Genomic DNA, 16,265 nt, shown 5'->3' on the forward strand with positions numbered 1-16,265 from the left:
TATATATATATATATATATATATATATGATCTTATAAAATTTGCTCAGCTAGTAAAAGAAGTGAAATTTAATTTACTGGCGTGCTTATTATCAAATCAAATACTATTATATTTAGGATTGAAAAATACCAAATATGCTAAAAATAGAAATTATTTTTTGGTTTTTTAATTATTAGCTATATATCATAAGGTAAATAAATATAAAGCGTTCAGTAGAAATCTTGAAGACTGCATACAATTTTAACATGTTTCTTGCAGATGATTATTGCTATTGGGGTAGTGGAAAATCCTATCGAGGAACTGTGAAAACAAGCGTTAGTGGAAGAATGTGTTTGCGGTGGTCTCATCACTTTAATCTACCGATTTCTGATTATCCCGAATTAGCTGGACGTCATTCTTATTGCCGGAACCCTGGCGGTAAAGAAATTCAGCCATGGTGTTATGTTGATGTCAATAACAGAATGCAAAAAGAATTTTGCAGTATACCTAAATGTGGTAAGAACTTGTAAAATACACAAAAATATATTTTACCTACTATGCGTGTACTTAAAAATATTTCTATTATTTTCAGTTGAGAATTTATGGATTTATGCGGTCGTTGGTTTTGTACTAACAGGAGGATTTGTTATTATATTAATTTGTTATTGCTGCTGCTACAGAAGTAGGAAATCCAGAAGGCAAATGAATCATTTACCATCCAATAAAGTAAATATATTCGTATATACATATATTTTCTATGCAAAAGTGGAAAATTGTATTGATATTTTCCAAAATTGTATTGATATTTTCCAAAATAAGTCGCAAGCAGATAACATTATTAACAATACTTTCTTTTTAATAGATGTTAACTAGTATCCAGTGTGATAAGAATATATATGATGGAAGGAGGAGCACAACACAACCTATGGAAATGAGTTCTCTTTTGGCAGGGCCTGGTAATACGACGCCGGGCACTGGCACTTTAAGCAGTGGCAGTAGTAGAACATCTAATAATAGGATACCGCAATTTACTACAAATAATATCGTGCTCTTGCAAGAACTTGGTGAAGGCGCTTTTGGTAAATATACGAAAATTATTTTTGCTGTATGTAAATTTAATAAATAATTTCACTTAAAAATTAATATTGACTATATTTTTAGGAAAGGTTTATAAAGGCGAATTGCAAACGGGAAATAAATGTGAGCCACCTATTTATGTAGCGGTAAAAACACTGAAGGAAAATGCTACGCCCAAAACGCAAAGCGATTTTAAAAGAGAAGTCGAATTGATGACGGATCTACGGCATCCGAATATCATTTGTTTGCTTGGTGTGATACTGAAAGGGGAACCAATGTGTATGCTCTTTGAGTACATGACTCAAGGAGATTTGCATGAATTTCTAATCTGTCATTCTCCGAGATCGGATGTTCCATTAAATAATAGTGGCGGAAAAATTCTGGAGCAACCGGAGTTTTTGCATATTGCTTTACAAATTGCTTCCGGTAGATATTGATTTTCTTACGATTAGGTTAACATAATTTTGTTTTACGTATAATAATTATCGTTCTCCTTAGGCATGGAATATTTAGCTAGTCATCATTACGTCCATCGTGATTTGGCAGCAAGAAATTGCCTAGTAGGCGATAATCTAACAGTCAAAATCTCAGACTTCGGTCTGTCGCGAGATATATATAGCAGCGACTACTACAGAGTACAATCCAAGAGTTTACTCCCTGTTCGATGGATGCCACCCGAATCGATTCTTTATGGTAAATTCACTACCGAGTCGGATGTATGGAGTTTCGGAGTTGTACTCTGGGAAATTTACAGCTATGGATTGCAGGTAAAATTAAAGTAACCAAATTAAAAGTAATAATAATGAATTTTTTAATGTTTTCTTACAATTTATGCATTTATTTCTGTTCAGCCATATTATGGATACAATAATCAGGAGGTTATAGATATGATTCGCTCGCGGCAACTATTACCATGTCCTGAAGACTGCCCGACGATGATTTACAGTTTGATGATCGAATGCTGGCACGAGGTAGCAAATCGTAGGCCACAATTCCCGGAAATACATCACCGACTGCATAATTGGTACATAAATCAAACCTATTTGAGCGATTTCTGCAACGAATCTATCACCAGTTATTCCGGCAGCAGTCACAAGAGTACCAACAAGACTAATTCAACACAACTGTCAGCGCCGATATATAAGAGTGATCAAAAAACAGGCACAGAACCAGTAAACATGTGTAATCTTAACGATCACAATAACATGATAAAAATGCTACCACCAACAAATACTTTTCCAAATTCTAATTGCGTTGAGCAGAGACCAAATTGCGGTTTTAGCACGGAGCATGGCACGCCGATAAAAACTTCTAATTACCAGAATCCCACTACGAATGTCAATCTGAACGATATCTATGACGACAAACAGTGTTGCTCGCCCAAATTGAGTGGCGCAAAGAAAGTTTTACCTGCGGTAGTACCTCAGTCTGGTATTCCCAAACCAAACGTGCCTAATGGCTCAAGACCGATGCAAAACGGCGCACAATTAGTTGTCAGGTTACCAGATCCCAGTAAAGTTACGACTGAAACAAGGGTATCAAAATAAACGACTTCATTCGCAACCACGAATGATTCATCTTCGATCAAACAAAATGCAGCTTCTAATTAGCTGCTTACCATGTTCGTTCACAACTTCAAGACTTTGGAATTCAGCAACTCTGTGTAGATTGTCATCGAAACAGGCACTGCCAGTTTTAAAAGAGAAAAAAAAGAAGCTGTCACAAGAATGCGTACGTTATTCGTATATTTGTCGTGATATTTGTCAGCGTCAATGAAAACGTATGTTTATTCTTGCGATACTATCGGATACTTTTTTTTCGATAATATTATAAACGAATAGGGTAGATACAAAGAGCTGCTACTACTAATCATTGCCATATACATTTATTTATTTTTACAAATATACACCTATTTTATATTGCCTCTTATTGTTAGTTCGAATAACGTATATAGTGTGTTTCCTCTTACGATCTATTACATTATTTTTTTGGATGTGGTATTGAACAAACAAGATAGACACAAAGAGTAGCTACAATACTTAATCACTGCCATATATATGCATTTATTTATTGTTATAAATATACACGTATTTTATAATATATAATATTACCGTTTATTTTGGATGATATATATACATAATATATATATCTGTAATGTTTTACACTTAATTTAATACGTACATACGTGGGATATAGAAGTGACCGTTATGCTCTATGATTCCATTTGTGATTATAATAATGCAACACAATGAAACGAAATTTTTAATACGTATTTTTATTTTTACATTTTATTTAAAAGATAGATATCCATTGACGCATTATATTAGTAAATATATGTATAATTTATACGTTTATTCGTAAGATATATAAGACGGGCGAAAGATAATTCTATTTCACAAAGAAGAAAAATGAATTCTCTCTTACAAAACACAATATCAACAAATGTTGATAGCTTATATTAAAACGAGTGTTTAATCATGTGCATGCTATGTCCAAAGGGTATAATATGTATGGAATATATTGTTATGCTCTATATAAGGCATACTCCTCTATGAATCACGTTTTTAAATAATCTTTACAGAACTGTTCAAAAAGATTCGTATATGCGGGTAATCGGATATATATTGTAATAAGCAAAAATGAGAAAATAAAGAACGATAAGAAATGAATGTGTGCGTGTGTGCATGTGTGTATTTTGTGAATATATATTGAGACGTTTTCTAAAAAGCAATTTTTATAATCATCATATGCCAAAACCCGGATAGCAAATATTGATTGTTAATAAAAAAAGTATTCAATTTGTACATTTTTATGATAATCATATGTATCTTTTATCTATAATCTTTGAGGTCGCTCTTTTACTTGAAAACATAATTTATTGCTGCAATTGTGCTATATGAATTTATATTATGTTCTATATCTAAATGTTAAAAACCATAATATAATGAAAAATAAGAATGAATTTATTTGCTACATTTATGGCTTTCCTGTGTCAATATATTCATACATTGTCAATATATTCACAGATACTTAATGTCAACGTAATTGTTATCATTGCTAATAAGAGAATTTACACTAAATTTTGTAGATACTATTTTTTCTTTAGTATTCCTTGACCTCAAAGACGCAAACGACTGAGATTTAATACCCGCAAACACTCAGTGATGTTGGATGGAAAATTTTATCAGCGTTCGTGTATAAATTATATGTTATTCGTATATGGGGCGTATAATATACAATCTATATATATATATAACAGGCGCTAAAATATTATTGCTTGATATCGGATCGAGCAACATCAGATGATGGACTTTGCGAAATTAATGCCCACTTTAAACCGAGGTAGAATATTAGCGCAGAACGATTAGAGAATGAAAACGTAGAATTAAAGGAGCAGAACTGTATTATACTTTTTATAATTTTGTATTAATGAAAAAAGAAACATGAAGAGCATGTTCCATTGGAGAAAAAAGAAGAAAGACTGGACTTAAGATGTCATCCGGTGGTTTTTACTCCCATGTCCGTTAATCGGACGGACAATGATTGGAGAGTGCGCGAAAGTGCTATTGAGTTAAATAAGACTTAGAATTGACAAACCTCCGAATCGAAATTTATATCTAATGTAATCCCGACCGTCTCGAAGGTTTGTCACAGACACTTTAGGTTTAAGTTAAATTTATGTAAACTTCAGCGAAGGATTATACACATTTAAGACCTTTATATATTCAGTCAAATATAAATATACAATTCATGTTTTTCGTACATTACGCTTGGTCTCATTCCCTTTTTCATATAAAAAATATATTAATAGGAGTAACCATAATGAAGATTTCCTATATAATTTGCAAAAAAATTGTCATTACATTACGCATTTAGAAATTTGCATGATAAGTCATTTTAATTAACTCATAAAAATCAATTTATAAATCTTTAAGAATGATCTTTTTTGCTTTTATTTATAACTTATCCAGTGTTTTTTCTAATTTGAACATTTATATTTAAACATTGATATAGGCTAGAATGCATTATTTGAAATGTGTAAATCACATTTTGTAATATAGTCAACATTTAACTGTCTACATACATGTGTATTGCGTTCTTTAAAGTTATGATAATTTGAATTTTTTCCATTCCGAAAAGCTTCATGTTATGGCTATACAATAATGATCCAATTTATTCCATCTGATTTAAATGTTAAGTAACAATACATGTTAGCTATAAATTATCTTTTTATTTACAATCTGCCACAGATGTTAAAATATCCGTAACATGTAACTACAATTATTAATTTACATATTTTATTCATAGAATCGATGACGTACATCGATGACCTCGATCATATCAGTTTTCGCGTTAGCTTTGTATGATAACAAATCGACATGTCATCAAGGCACCGAGCAATTTAGTTGGAAAAAAGGCATATTTATTCTGCAAATCTTGATAGCGACTAAAATCGATTTAGCCATGAATAAATAACGTAAGTATAAATATATCGCAGAAAATCTTTACGTTAAAATTATTACAAAGATATATTTAATACATTGCATATTTCTGTATACATAAGTCTACTTGTAAGTTTATAAAAGAATTATTTACCTTCATTGTTAAATAAGAAGCTTTAGTTAAAGTATAAATTATGGATGAATAATTGATGGATTAATTAATGCAATATTAATATCAGTTTTAACTTAGCTATAATAAAAAAGTTGTAGGTAATTAAATTGACTCGCGTAAAAAAGAATTTTAGGAAGAGATGTTACTTAAAGTAACACATGAAACTCCTGCCGAAAATAAAAATTGATTTATATATATAAGTTATAGGAATATAAGTCAAATGTAAGAGGAGAATAACAGAAGCTTCGTTTACGCTTCTGTTATTCTTCCCTTACATTTGACTTAAGCTCCGATTTCTATTTTCTACAAGGACACTCCTAATCTCACTTATCTATCATTCAGTTATATTTTTCATTATTGTGTACAAATATGATCGAGGATATGATAATCACAATTTCCGTAATTATACTGCGCAACAAAATTACATATCATCGTTATAAGTCAACGAAGCACATTACGAAGTGTTTTTATCAAACGAGAATTATTCCCGGTTACATTGAGCATTGCTATCGTCTGAAACGATGAACGGCGTGATCTGGAGCAAGACACAGAAAACTTTCGTTCCAATTTCCAGCGTTCCGATGTTTGCCATGAGACACCAAGAACGTCTTAGACAAAGTCGAGCATTGGAAATCCACAATTTCCAATTACAGAATTTGACTGTAACATCCTTCCAGGTAATTACTTTTATATGAAATGCAAATGACTAAATTCTTGTATATTCTCCATAATATCCTATGATATCTCTTAAAAAATTAAAATTAATTTGTTAATGTCCGATAATTATTAATTAAATAGTTCCTATCTGACAATCTTTATATTATGGAAAGTTTATATATTCGAAATTATCCATTGAAAATATTTAAACTTTTCAACATTTTTATGTGATTCCAATTTAACAGAAATTTTTAAGAAAATGAAATCAAGTAATTAATAATATTAAATAGTATTAAATCGTAGCATATTAATAAGAAAAATAGTAGTAAAGATAAATAAATATATATATAAGAAAAATATCATATTTTTAACGTGGTAACTACGATTTAATATGAAAACAATTTTTCTATATAATTTTGAAAAAAAATTATAAATAACTAAATTATTTACTATTCTTACAATTTAAAACAATGTTATATAATTTATTAAATAATTGAAAACTAAGAAATATCAATTGACAGCAAAAACTGGATAATTTCTCTGATTATATGTTTTAGGAATCGCGTTTTTTTGAATTTTACGATAACGATTCGAAAGTTACAGGACTCTGCGGCGATTTATGGACTTTTCTTTCTGAAAAATTGAATTTTACGTAAGATTGAACTGTAATTTAATCAGATCGCAATCTATTGTATGAGATTAATTGCTAACGAAACAATTATAATTAAAAGATACTGCATATTAGATTACAGGCAGTAAGATCAAACGAAATTAGCGCAGGTGCACTGAAAAAAAACGAAACCGTTTATACATCAGGATTATTAGGTGTACTTACGCGCAATGAAACTATCGCGATACCCAAAACCGAAATGCATGGTAATCGACTTGTAGCTACTGATTTTACAATCCCTTTATGGATGAATAGGTATGTTTAAGTGCTCCGTTTCACTATAAATTGTAAATACTTTTATTTTAAGCGTTCTAATGACATATCTTCTAAAGCATTGAATAAAGTAAGAACTCTTTAAATTTCTTGGAATGAAATTTCACTTTAACAAAATAAGAATATGGCATTTTTGAAGAATGGAAATTGTCATTCTTTTTGAGTAAAATTCAATAATGCAACTTTTGAAAAGAAGACATATAATTATATGTGCATATACAATAATTTATCTTTATAAGTTCCAGATTATTTTGCTATAATAATTTTAGAATAATTTTACAGCCAGCGATTGTATATTCAACATGAAGTAATACATGACAGCACATGGATGGCAGAAGTGTTTTCCTGGAAAATATGGTGCTTTATATTGGTTATGCATTTACTAATAAGTGTATGCAGTTTTTGGTCACAAATTGTTCATTTACGGATCAAAAATAATTGGAAACACTCGACCTTCGGCGACCATATTTTTTACAACTTTGGAATGATCTGCAATCAAAGTATGAATGATTGATGTGAATGTTTTATTCTTTTCTTGTCCTTTAACCTAATATTTATATCTAAACATTGCTCAATTAAAAGACAGATATATAATTATAAATACCATCTCAACAAACGAAAATATATAACTCGTATAACAAATAACTAGTATGATAACATATATGTTAGTTGTTATTTTCCACTCATAGATGTAAGATTTGTAATTTGTTACATTATATTGTACTTATACTCAAATCAAACAATTATTTATTGATATCTTGAAACTATTTGATTAATTTTGGCGTTTTACGATACGATTAAATCATTTTCTTCTTAAAATAACAAAAACAACCTAAATGTGGGCTAATGAAAGTCAGCGCGAATGAAGGTGCGCAATAAATATTTCAACAATGATTTTGTTAATTCATACGATGGGTTGATATCATCTTTATTTGAAATCTTGAAATCTTGGACGTTTTGATTCTTTCTTTGGAATCTTCATCAGCAATCTTCTTAAACCATAATAGATTTCGCGAACGCTCGATGTGAAGTCATATTCTTCTATCTGGACGTAATTACAATATAACTACAATATAACATACGTTATATTACAAATTACGTCTATGAGTGGAAAATTACAACTAACATGTACGTTATATATAACATACGTTTTAGTTACATGTTACGTATACACCAGTTATATATTTATATTTGCTAGAATACAATATCATATACTGTGATATTAATTAGCGTAACATTTTTTTACGTATATCTTTTACAACAATTTGTACCATCTTAGAGTTGACGTGATTTAGACATAAGATTTTAAATTGTATAAATGCACTATAATTATTATTAAAAAAGAAAATTAATATTATTTCGAAACTATATAAAAATAATGTACTTGATAAAATTGAAAAATCCTCATCGAAATAAAATAATATTTAATTATCATATATAACTACGAAAGATTTGTAATTAAAATAATAATTAACAATAGATCAAATTCCTAATATTCTTGTTGGAAGATCAAGAATAATAGAATTATCGCTGGCGCTCTTTTGTTCTATACTGTACATGTCATTTGGAGCTTTGTTATACGTATATATAACAAAAAGAATTACCATTATAGCGCCATTCGATGATTTGAACTCTCTACTGACAAATACCAAATATAAAATTGTTTCTTTGGAAGGTTCCACTGCAGATATCGCGTTTAAGGTATTAATATCATTTAGTTTTGTGAATATTAGATTAATATTGATATAATTTATTAATTTTTAATTACTTTAAGTGGAATCTCGATTTTGTACCTTTTGCACGGAGAGAAATCTGTTACGATTTTGGCACGAACAGTCGATACTATTGTACTATCGCGTGGCCTATTTCAATGCGCTAATAGCACCATCGTTCAATCTGTTTATGCATGAAGTCGTGCAATCATGGCACGAGAATCGCTATGAAAAAAAAAGAATGTGATGCGTGCTATGGTCGTACCAGCTTTTTACGATGGTCGCACGAGCGCAGTACGCATAAAACACCCCACTTCACCGTGCGAAATTCGCTCGAAACCCGTGCGATTTTGGCATGGCTTATCGATTTGACCGTCAAATTTCTAAACCACGCCTTCTATGATGCATTGTGTGTTAAAAATTAAACATTTATGTGAAAAATGTTGCAGCAATAATAAATATATTAATGCAAGTATTTGATGATTTATTTAAATTATAAAATTTGTTTCCTGAGTAATTTTTTAATTATCACATTCTTACAGAAGATTACAAAGATCCTGGTGGAAAAATTTTGCTGAAATTTGTAACTGAAATTTGTGTGACATTTCGCCGAAATTGTTGTAAATTTTGAAACACATTTCAGTGAAATTTCAAATACGTAATTTCAAAAATACGTATAATGTAATTCCTATAATGTAATATGTGATAAAGTAATAACAGAAATAAAAACAAATAAGTTACACAGTCTGTTAATAATAAAATTTATTTATATAAATATAAATTTCATATAAATTTTATATAAATTTTATTATTAACAGACTGTGTAACTTATTTGTTTTTATTTCTATTATTACTTTATCATATTACATTATAAGTATTACATTATACGTATTTTTAGAAATTACGTATTTGAAATTTCACTGAAATGTGTTTCAAAACTTATAATTTCGGCGAAATGTCACACAAATTTCAACAAAATTTTTCCACCAGGGTCTTTGTAATCTTCTGTAAAAATGTGATAATTAATAAATTACTCAGGAAACACACAAATTCTATAATTTAAATAAGTCATCAAATACTTACATTAATATATTTACTATTGCTGCAACATTTTTCACATAAATGTTTAATTTTTAACACACAATGCATCATAGAAGGCGTGGTTTAGAAATTTGACGGTCAAATCGATAAGCCATGCCAAAATCGCACGGGTTTCGAGCGAATTTCGCACGGTGAAGTGGGGTGTTTTATGCGTACTGCGCTCGTGCGGCTATCGTAAAAAGCTGGTACGATCATAGCACGCATCACATTCTTTTTTTTCATAGCGATTGGGTCCGCGCACAAAGATGGTCGCAACTGAGTCGTAGTCGTAAGTCGTTGTCGTAGGTCAACGCACAAGGATATACGTAAACGACATACGTAAAATCCTTGTGCGTTGACCTACGACAACGACTTACGACTACGACTCACAATCAGTTGCGACCATCTTTGTGCGCGGACCCATTCTCGTGCCATGATTACACGACTTCATGCATAAACAGATTGAACGATGGTGCTATTAGCGCATTGAAATAGGCCACGCGATAGTAGTATCGACTGTCCGTGCCAAAATCGTAACAGATTTCTCTCCGTGTGTATAAAGCGGGGTCTACAATAGAAGTCGTAGCAGTCGTAGAGTCTTAAGTTGTAGAAAATTAACCAATCACAGTAGAATATGAGAAGAATAATCGACTATGATTGATCAATTTTCTACGACTTAAGACCCTACGACTGCTACGACTTCTATTGTAGACCCCGCATAACACTTATGTGTATGTAAAAATATCAGCTATTTTGAAAATTTATAGGTAATCAATGACGATATTTTTGTACGAATAAAAACTGCAAGATGCCCGCACCGCCTCGACGTTGCACCAACAGTCGAGAAAATGTATGAATTGGCATGTATGAAAGGTAAAGGGAAGTATACCATATTCCAAGGTGAAGATGATTACAAAGTAAGAAATCAAATTGGATGTCATATGATCCCAGTTGGAAAATCCTACTTCAAGATATGGGTAGCTTCCGGCATTGTGAAGAATTTTAAATACAAAAGGACTATTGATCTCGGGTAAAGACATTTCAGCGGCATTCTGGTGAAAAAATTTTCATATATTTATAAATTTTCATATATCTTATAATATTTTAACTCTTAAATGTCACACTATGGGAACAATACTACACTTAGGTATAACATACCGTTAAAATTCGATTGTTTATAATTTTGATAAAAATGAATATAATTATTGTGTTCAGAATTATCTCCATAAATTTAAATATTATATATAATGTGACAAATTCTTTAACCATTATACCATATTGGAAAGATCTTTTATAAAGATTTGTCATATAAAAGGGTTTGTCATAAAAGACGTTAAAAAATTTGTCATATGTACCTTAAATTTATGAAGATTTTTTAACAAATACTTTTTAAAACTTTAATATTTTAAATTTTTTTTAGATTTTCTAAAATTTTTATAAATTATATAAAATGAGAAATTGTAGAAATCTTAGAATATTTCAGAATGTATATATAGATGTATAAAAGAGAATTTTAGAAAAGATTTAGATATTATATAGGAAATAGAGAATAATGGCCATAACGGTTGAAGTTGGATCTTACTTAATTCAATGTGAATTTGTATATATTACAGGGATGGAAAAGTTACTTTGTAAAAGTAATTAATTACAGTTACAGTTTTTCTCTTTCAAAAAGTAATTAATTACCGTTACAAGTTATTGACTCTGAAAAGTAATTCGTTACAGTTACAGTTACTGAAAAAGTAACTTTAAATTACTTTTAAGTTACTTTTTTCATCGGAATTTTTACTAGTAGTATCGATACCATTAGGGCTGTATTCAGGAACGTTATCCAACTCTGCTTTCATGTTTTACCCTTATTTTTCACCTAATATTAAGGGGATCCTAAAGCAAAGCTCGAATTCCGACGAAATCATTAGATGTCGCGCCGCGCGCCGCACATCGACATGACTTTTTATACTACCACAGCAATATCTCACGCAGCCTATGAAACACGCAGTCACACATACGTGTCAATTTTCGTACAACGAATTCGTCGCGATAAAGCGTCTAAATCTAATTCTAAGAATTCGACGTTGTATGTTCGTGCAAATTACGTGTTTGGGAACTATTATTTCGTATATCGGGTTGCAAAGTTTTCATATCAAATAAATGTTGTCACGACTTGACAGCTGAGACGCCATGTTACACTAAGAAATGGTAAAAAATATATCGATTTCGAAATTTTTGATCATTCTCAGCGTAGACTCCACTTCACAAACACGTATTAATGCGTATACTTTAACCCTGGAAAAGGATTTTCCAATCCGTGAAAGAGAAAAAGAGTATTCGTTATACAAAAATTATACGTGTTTAGTCGGTAATACAGACGTCTTTAGGATCCCCTTAAACAAGGATGATACACGGGGTCATCAGAGTAATGCAGTCTAGGACAATTAAAAAAAAAAGACTCTGACTTACATTTACATGTTATACAATTTTATTCAAAAAGATAAAAAAATTGTATGGCAAAGACGTTTTTCGTTAAAGTAATATAAACACGTATGAATATGAATATGAAATAGCACACATGTACAATGTTTTTTGTAAAAAAAATTATTTTTATATTCGGCTAAAAGTTGTTATAAATTCCAGTACTAATCCAAAATGGTCTACAACCGTTCACTGAACGCTCTTGTATTTGATTGGCGGATTCCGTTAGATCCAAAAATATATTATAAACCAAACAGGTACAAGAGTTCATTGAACGTTTTAATTAAATTTCTTTCTTCTGATTAATCAAATGTTTCGAAGTATTTGTAGCGCCAAGTGGACACTACCGCACACTAAATTGACAAATAAGTTTAAAATATATAAAATAACTATGAAAGTAATTATTAAATTAGTTGCTAGTTACTTAAAAGATGTAACTAAATTAAATTGTAATTACAGATGAAAAGAAAGTAACGAAATTAAGTTACAGTTACTGAAAAGAAGTAACTCTAACTGTAACTTTGTTACAAGTAACGAGTTACTTCTCATCCCTGATATATTATATATACATATATAAGCTAATGATTGTCTCTTATTATAAATATCGATATAAAAATAATTATGTATGCGAAGATACATAATTACTGATTTTCTTTCGGTTTTTTAAATTTATTACTGTTCAGAAATTTTAATTTATAACGACTTTTAGACTTTAGGTTTTCGTTGTCTAAATGTAATTTCTTAGAATAACGTGTATCGTTGAGAAGGGAGTCGGTGATTATAAGCGGAAGGCCCGGCGATAGTTTCGGAAAGGATTAAGTATAAGAATATCGAACGGCACAAGTGTGATAGACTCTTTGTTTAATCGAACTCAGACTATTCGTTTACACGTCCGATCTCTCCGAAGTTTCACAGCAGAGTTCCTTGTTCTCTCGCGCCGGAGTCTCGCATGACCCCCTGACTTATTCTTCTCGAATATTCTAGACGTCTTTATTTCTATTTTTCTACATGCTTTTTTTGTTTATTTTCTCGTCTTTCCGACGCTGTTATTGTTTCTGATTTTAACGTTATTTTTAAATAATTTATAATCTAACTGTCTTTCTGAATTTTCGCTATATGATACAATTTAATATTTCACGGCTAATCGCTTACTCGACAGAGGCATTTAAATGCCTCAGCTGACTCGCTTCGCCTGTGCGTTTGTGTGCACAGTCAATATTGTTCTCGGCGTGCCTTGCTTTCCAATGCTACGCCTTTAAATTACTTGTCGTGGCGATATTTGACGCCACAGACTAATTCTTAGATTAAAAAATATTTTTTCTCGATATTTTGATATCGAGTTTTGATATCGGTATTAAGATTTTCGTCTCAAAATGATCTTAGAAATCTCCCTTTAAGCGTTATTTCGGTCTTTTGAGGACACCCTGTATAAAAGAATTTTAAGAAAAATTTTCACCAAAGCTAGTATATAATACAATCGCATATTATATTAACATGTTATATGTGAACGGATAATTTTTCTGCATAGGATACTCAGATTAAAAGAAGTTGGATTGTGGAATGCGTTAACATATCGTTGGTTGAATGAGAAACGCCAATATTGTGATTATTATAATTTCAAACAAGAAGCTATTGGGATAGATCAAGTTTCTTTAATAATTTTAATAATGTGCTGCGGAATAATAATAGCTTTTATTATTTTTATAATCGAAAAAATTGTGTATGCTTATAAGTACAGGTCATCGTGAAATTATTTTTTAATTATATTATTGCGAATATATTTTATTAAATATTTAATTGCCAGCAGTTATTTAATTTGCAATCGAAACTCTATTATATTTATATCACGAATATTATTATTACTATGTCACATTCCTGTAATAATTGAACATGTAACAGAACTATTAAACAAATATAATTATTTATGAGTATCATTAAAATTTTAATTCCCTTATTGATTTTATTTATGTAAATGTTCCTGAAAGCTCTCAAATGAAAAACAGTTGTAAAAAAATGAAAAATATGTAAAATAATTATTTTAATACAATTTTAGAAATAATATATATTATATAAATAATTACACTATGTGATCGCGAAAATTTTCTATAGGTCACGTGGGTTTGGTAGTGTCGGGCCCTCGGAAACACGGCTCTCTAAGGTGCGTTCCAAAACTCGACTCTGTCAATTACGAATATCTTTTATCCTTGTTCAATTCGGTGAACAAGAATAAAATGATACTCAGGTTGACAAAGTTGAATCGAGCATGGCGAAACTAGAGGCCTGTCCTTTTTAACTGAACTTCTTGCACGGTTCATTTTTCCTCTTCTTTCCTCCAACGTAGAGAGAAAAGGAAGAAAGATGAACCGTGCAAGAACTTTAGCTGAAAAGAACAGACCTTTACGTCTTATAAGAATTATGAGGCTTCGAATTAAAAAGAATTTTGAGATATATATATATATATAATAGCGCGATTTTTTAAATTCTGAGGTCAAATATAATTACAAATACACATGCATACGCATACAAGATACAAATTTTTATTGTACAAATTAAATGAATTACAGCAATTGATCAACAAAAATCAAAGATCATCGCAAGAAGAGACTAACGTTTGTTGATCAATTGTCGAATTATTATAATTTAAAAAACATTAATGTAATTTATTTAATTTATTCAATAAAAAATTTAACGTGAAAAAAGTTGTGGTTGTACCTTTCTGCGTACGTACGCACGCGTGTGTGTGGGTGTGTGTGTGGGTGGGTGTGTGTGTGTGTGGGTGGGTGTGTGTGGGTGGGTGGTGTATATATGTTCGTGATCATATTTAAAAACCTCAAATCATATTTCAAACCTTAAAAATCGCTTGTAGCTCTCAAAATTTACAAATTTTTAAACCGACATTTTATTCTTATAAGATCTAACTTTGCTAAATCACTTGGGGAAATAATAGAAGGCCGTGTCCTTAACACAATCAAATCCATGGCATGTATGTAATCTTCGGAAAATTTAAAAAATTGAAGTCGGATACATTAATTGTGTAATTTTTTTTATCGACAGACAGAAGTAATTAAGAAATCTGATTATGATTAGATTCCACTGAACTGATAAAAATTATTAGCAAATTAGATGAATGCGATTATATTGCTTGATCCCATCAAAATGACTATATGATTAATATGATATCAATCTTCGACAATCTTCGTGACGCTTCTCCATTATAAGCGATATCGATCCATTACAGAAAATAGTAAGTAAAGCATTTTGCAATGTGTGTATCTCATGAAAACTACATTCTAATATATTCTTTTTTGTCTGTATCCTACGTAGAACTATCGACGTGGAATTAGTTCAACTGCACATATAGAAGTTCGTAAATTATGACTATGCGATTTGTTCTAATGGTCGCAATTTTACAGCTTGCGATTTGGGACTGCTACGCTGTGAATGGAATAATCTGGCATAAACAACAACAAGAATTTGTGCAATTGTTTAGCATCCCACAATTTGCCGCTCTTCAAAAGGAAAATTTAACTAAACGTCAAACGGTTATAGAGAAGCTGGACATGAGCGGAGAAGTGGTCAAAGCTGTGTATTACGAGGTGCGACGCGTGACTTTTTAAAGAGCTCTATGTTTTTTCTCAAAAACTTTTCAAAGAACTTAAATGACGAATTTTTGACAATTCATTATGTGCATCAATTTATTAAGCTTATAATAGAGAAGAAGATGGCCAGTGT

At 30.6% G+C, this 16,265-nt stretch overlaps 2 protein-coding genes across 3 annotated transcripts in view; both read left to right on the forward strand.

Annotated features, from left to right (window-relative positions):
* Positions 1–3,101, forward strand: part of LOC108759297 (tyrosine-protein kinase transmembrane receptor Ror) — a 7,121-nt gene extending 4,020 nt beyond the window's left edge. For both annotated transcript variants that reach the window (XM_018504656.1, XM_018504655.1), the window contains exons 5-10: positions 258–494; positions 571–704; positions 841–1,057; positions 1,140–1,481; positions 1,554–1,822; positions 1,907–3,101. In XM_018504656.1, the coding sequence (XP_018360158.1) occupies positions 258–494; positions 571–704; positions 841–1,057; positions 1,140–1,481; positions 1,554–1,822; positions 1,907–2,602 (1,895 nt within the window). In that variant the 3' untranslated portion in view covers positions 2,603–3,101. The remainder of the gene's footprint in view (positions 1–257; positions 495–570; positions 705–840; positions 1,058–1,139; positions 1,482–1,553; positions 1,823–1,906) is intronic.
* Positions 3,102–6,190: 3,089 nt separating this feature from the next.
* LOC108759295 (uncharacterized) lies at positions 6,191–14,281 on the forward strand. Its single transcript, XM_018504653.1, has 7 exons — positions 6,191–6,346; positions 6,884–6,978; positions 7,072–7,251; positions 7,552–7,769; positions 8,750–8,970; positions 10,829–11,091; positions 14,062–14,281. The coding sequence occupies exons 1-7, from the start codon at positions 6,191–6,193 to the stop codon at positions 14,279–14,281; spliced, it is 1,353 nt and encodes a 450-aa protein (XP_018360155.1).
* The last annotated feature ends 1,984 nt before the right edge of the window (positions 14,282–16,265 follow it).

The sequence above is a fragment of the Trachymyrmex cornetzi genome, unplaced genomic scaffold (genome assembly GCF_001594075.2).
Source record: "Trachymyrmex cornetzi isolate Tcor2-1 unplaced genomic scaffold, Tcor1.1 scaffold1792, whole genome shotgun sequence".
NCBI classification, from domain to species: domain Eukaryota; kingdom Metazoa; phylum Arthropoda; class Insecta; order Hymenoptera; family Formicidae; genus Trachymyrmex; species Trachymyrmex cornetzi.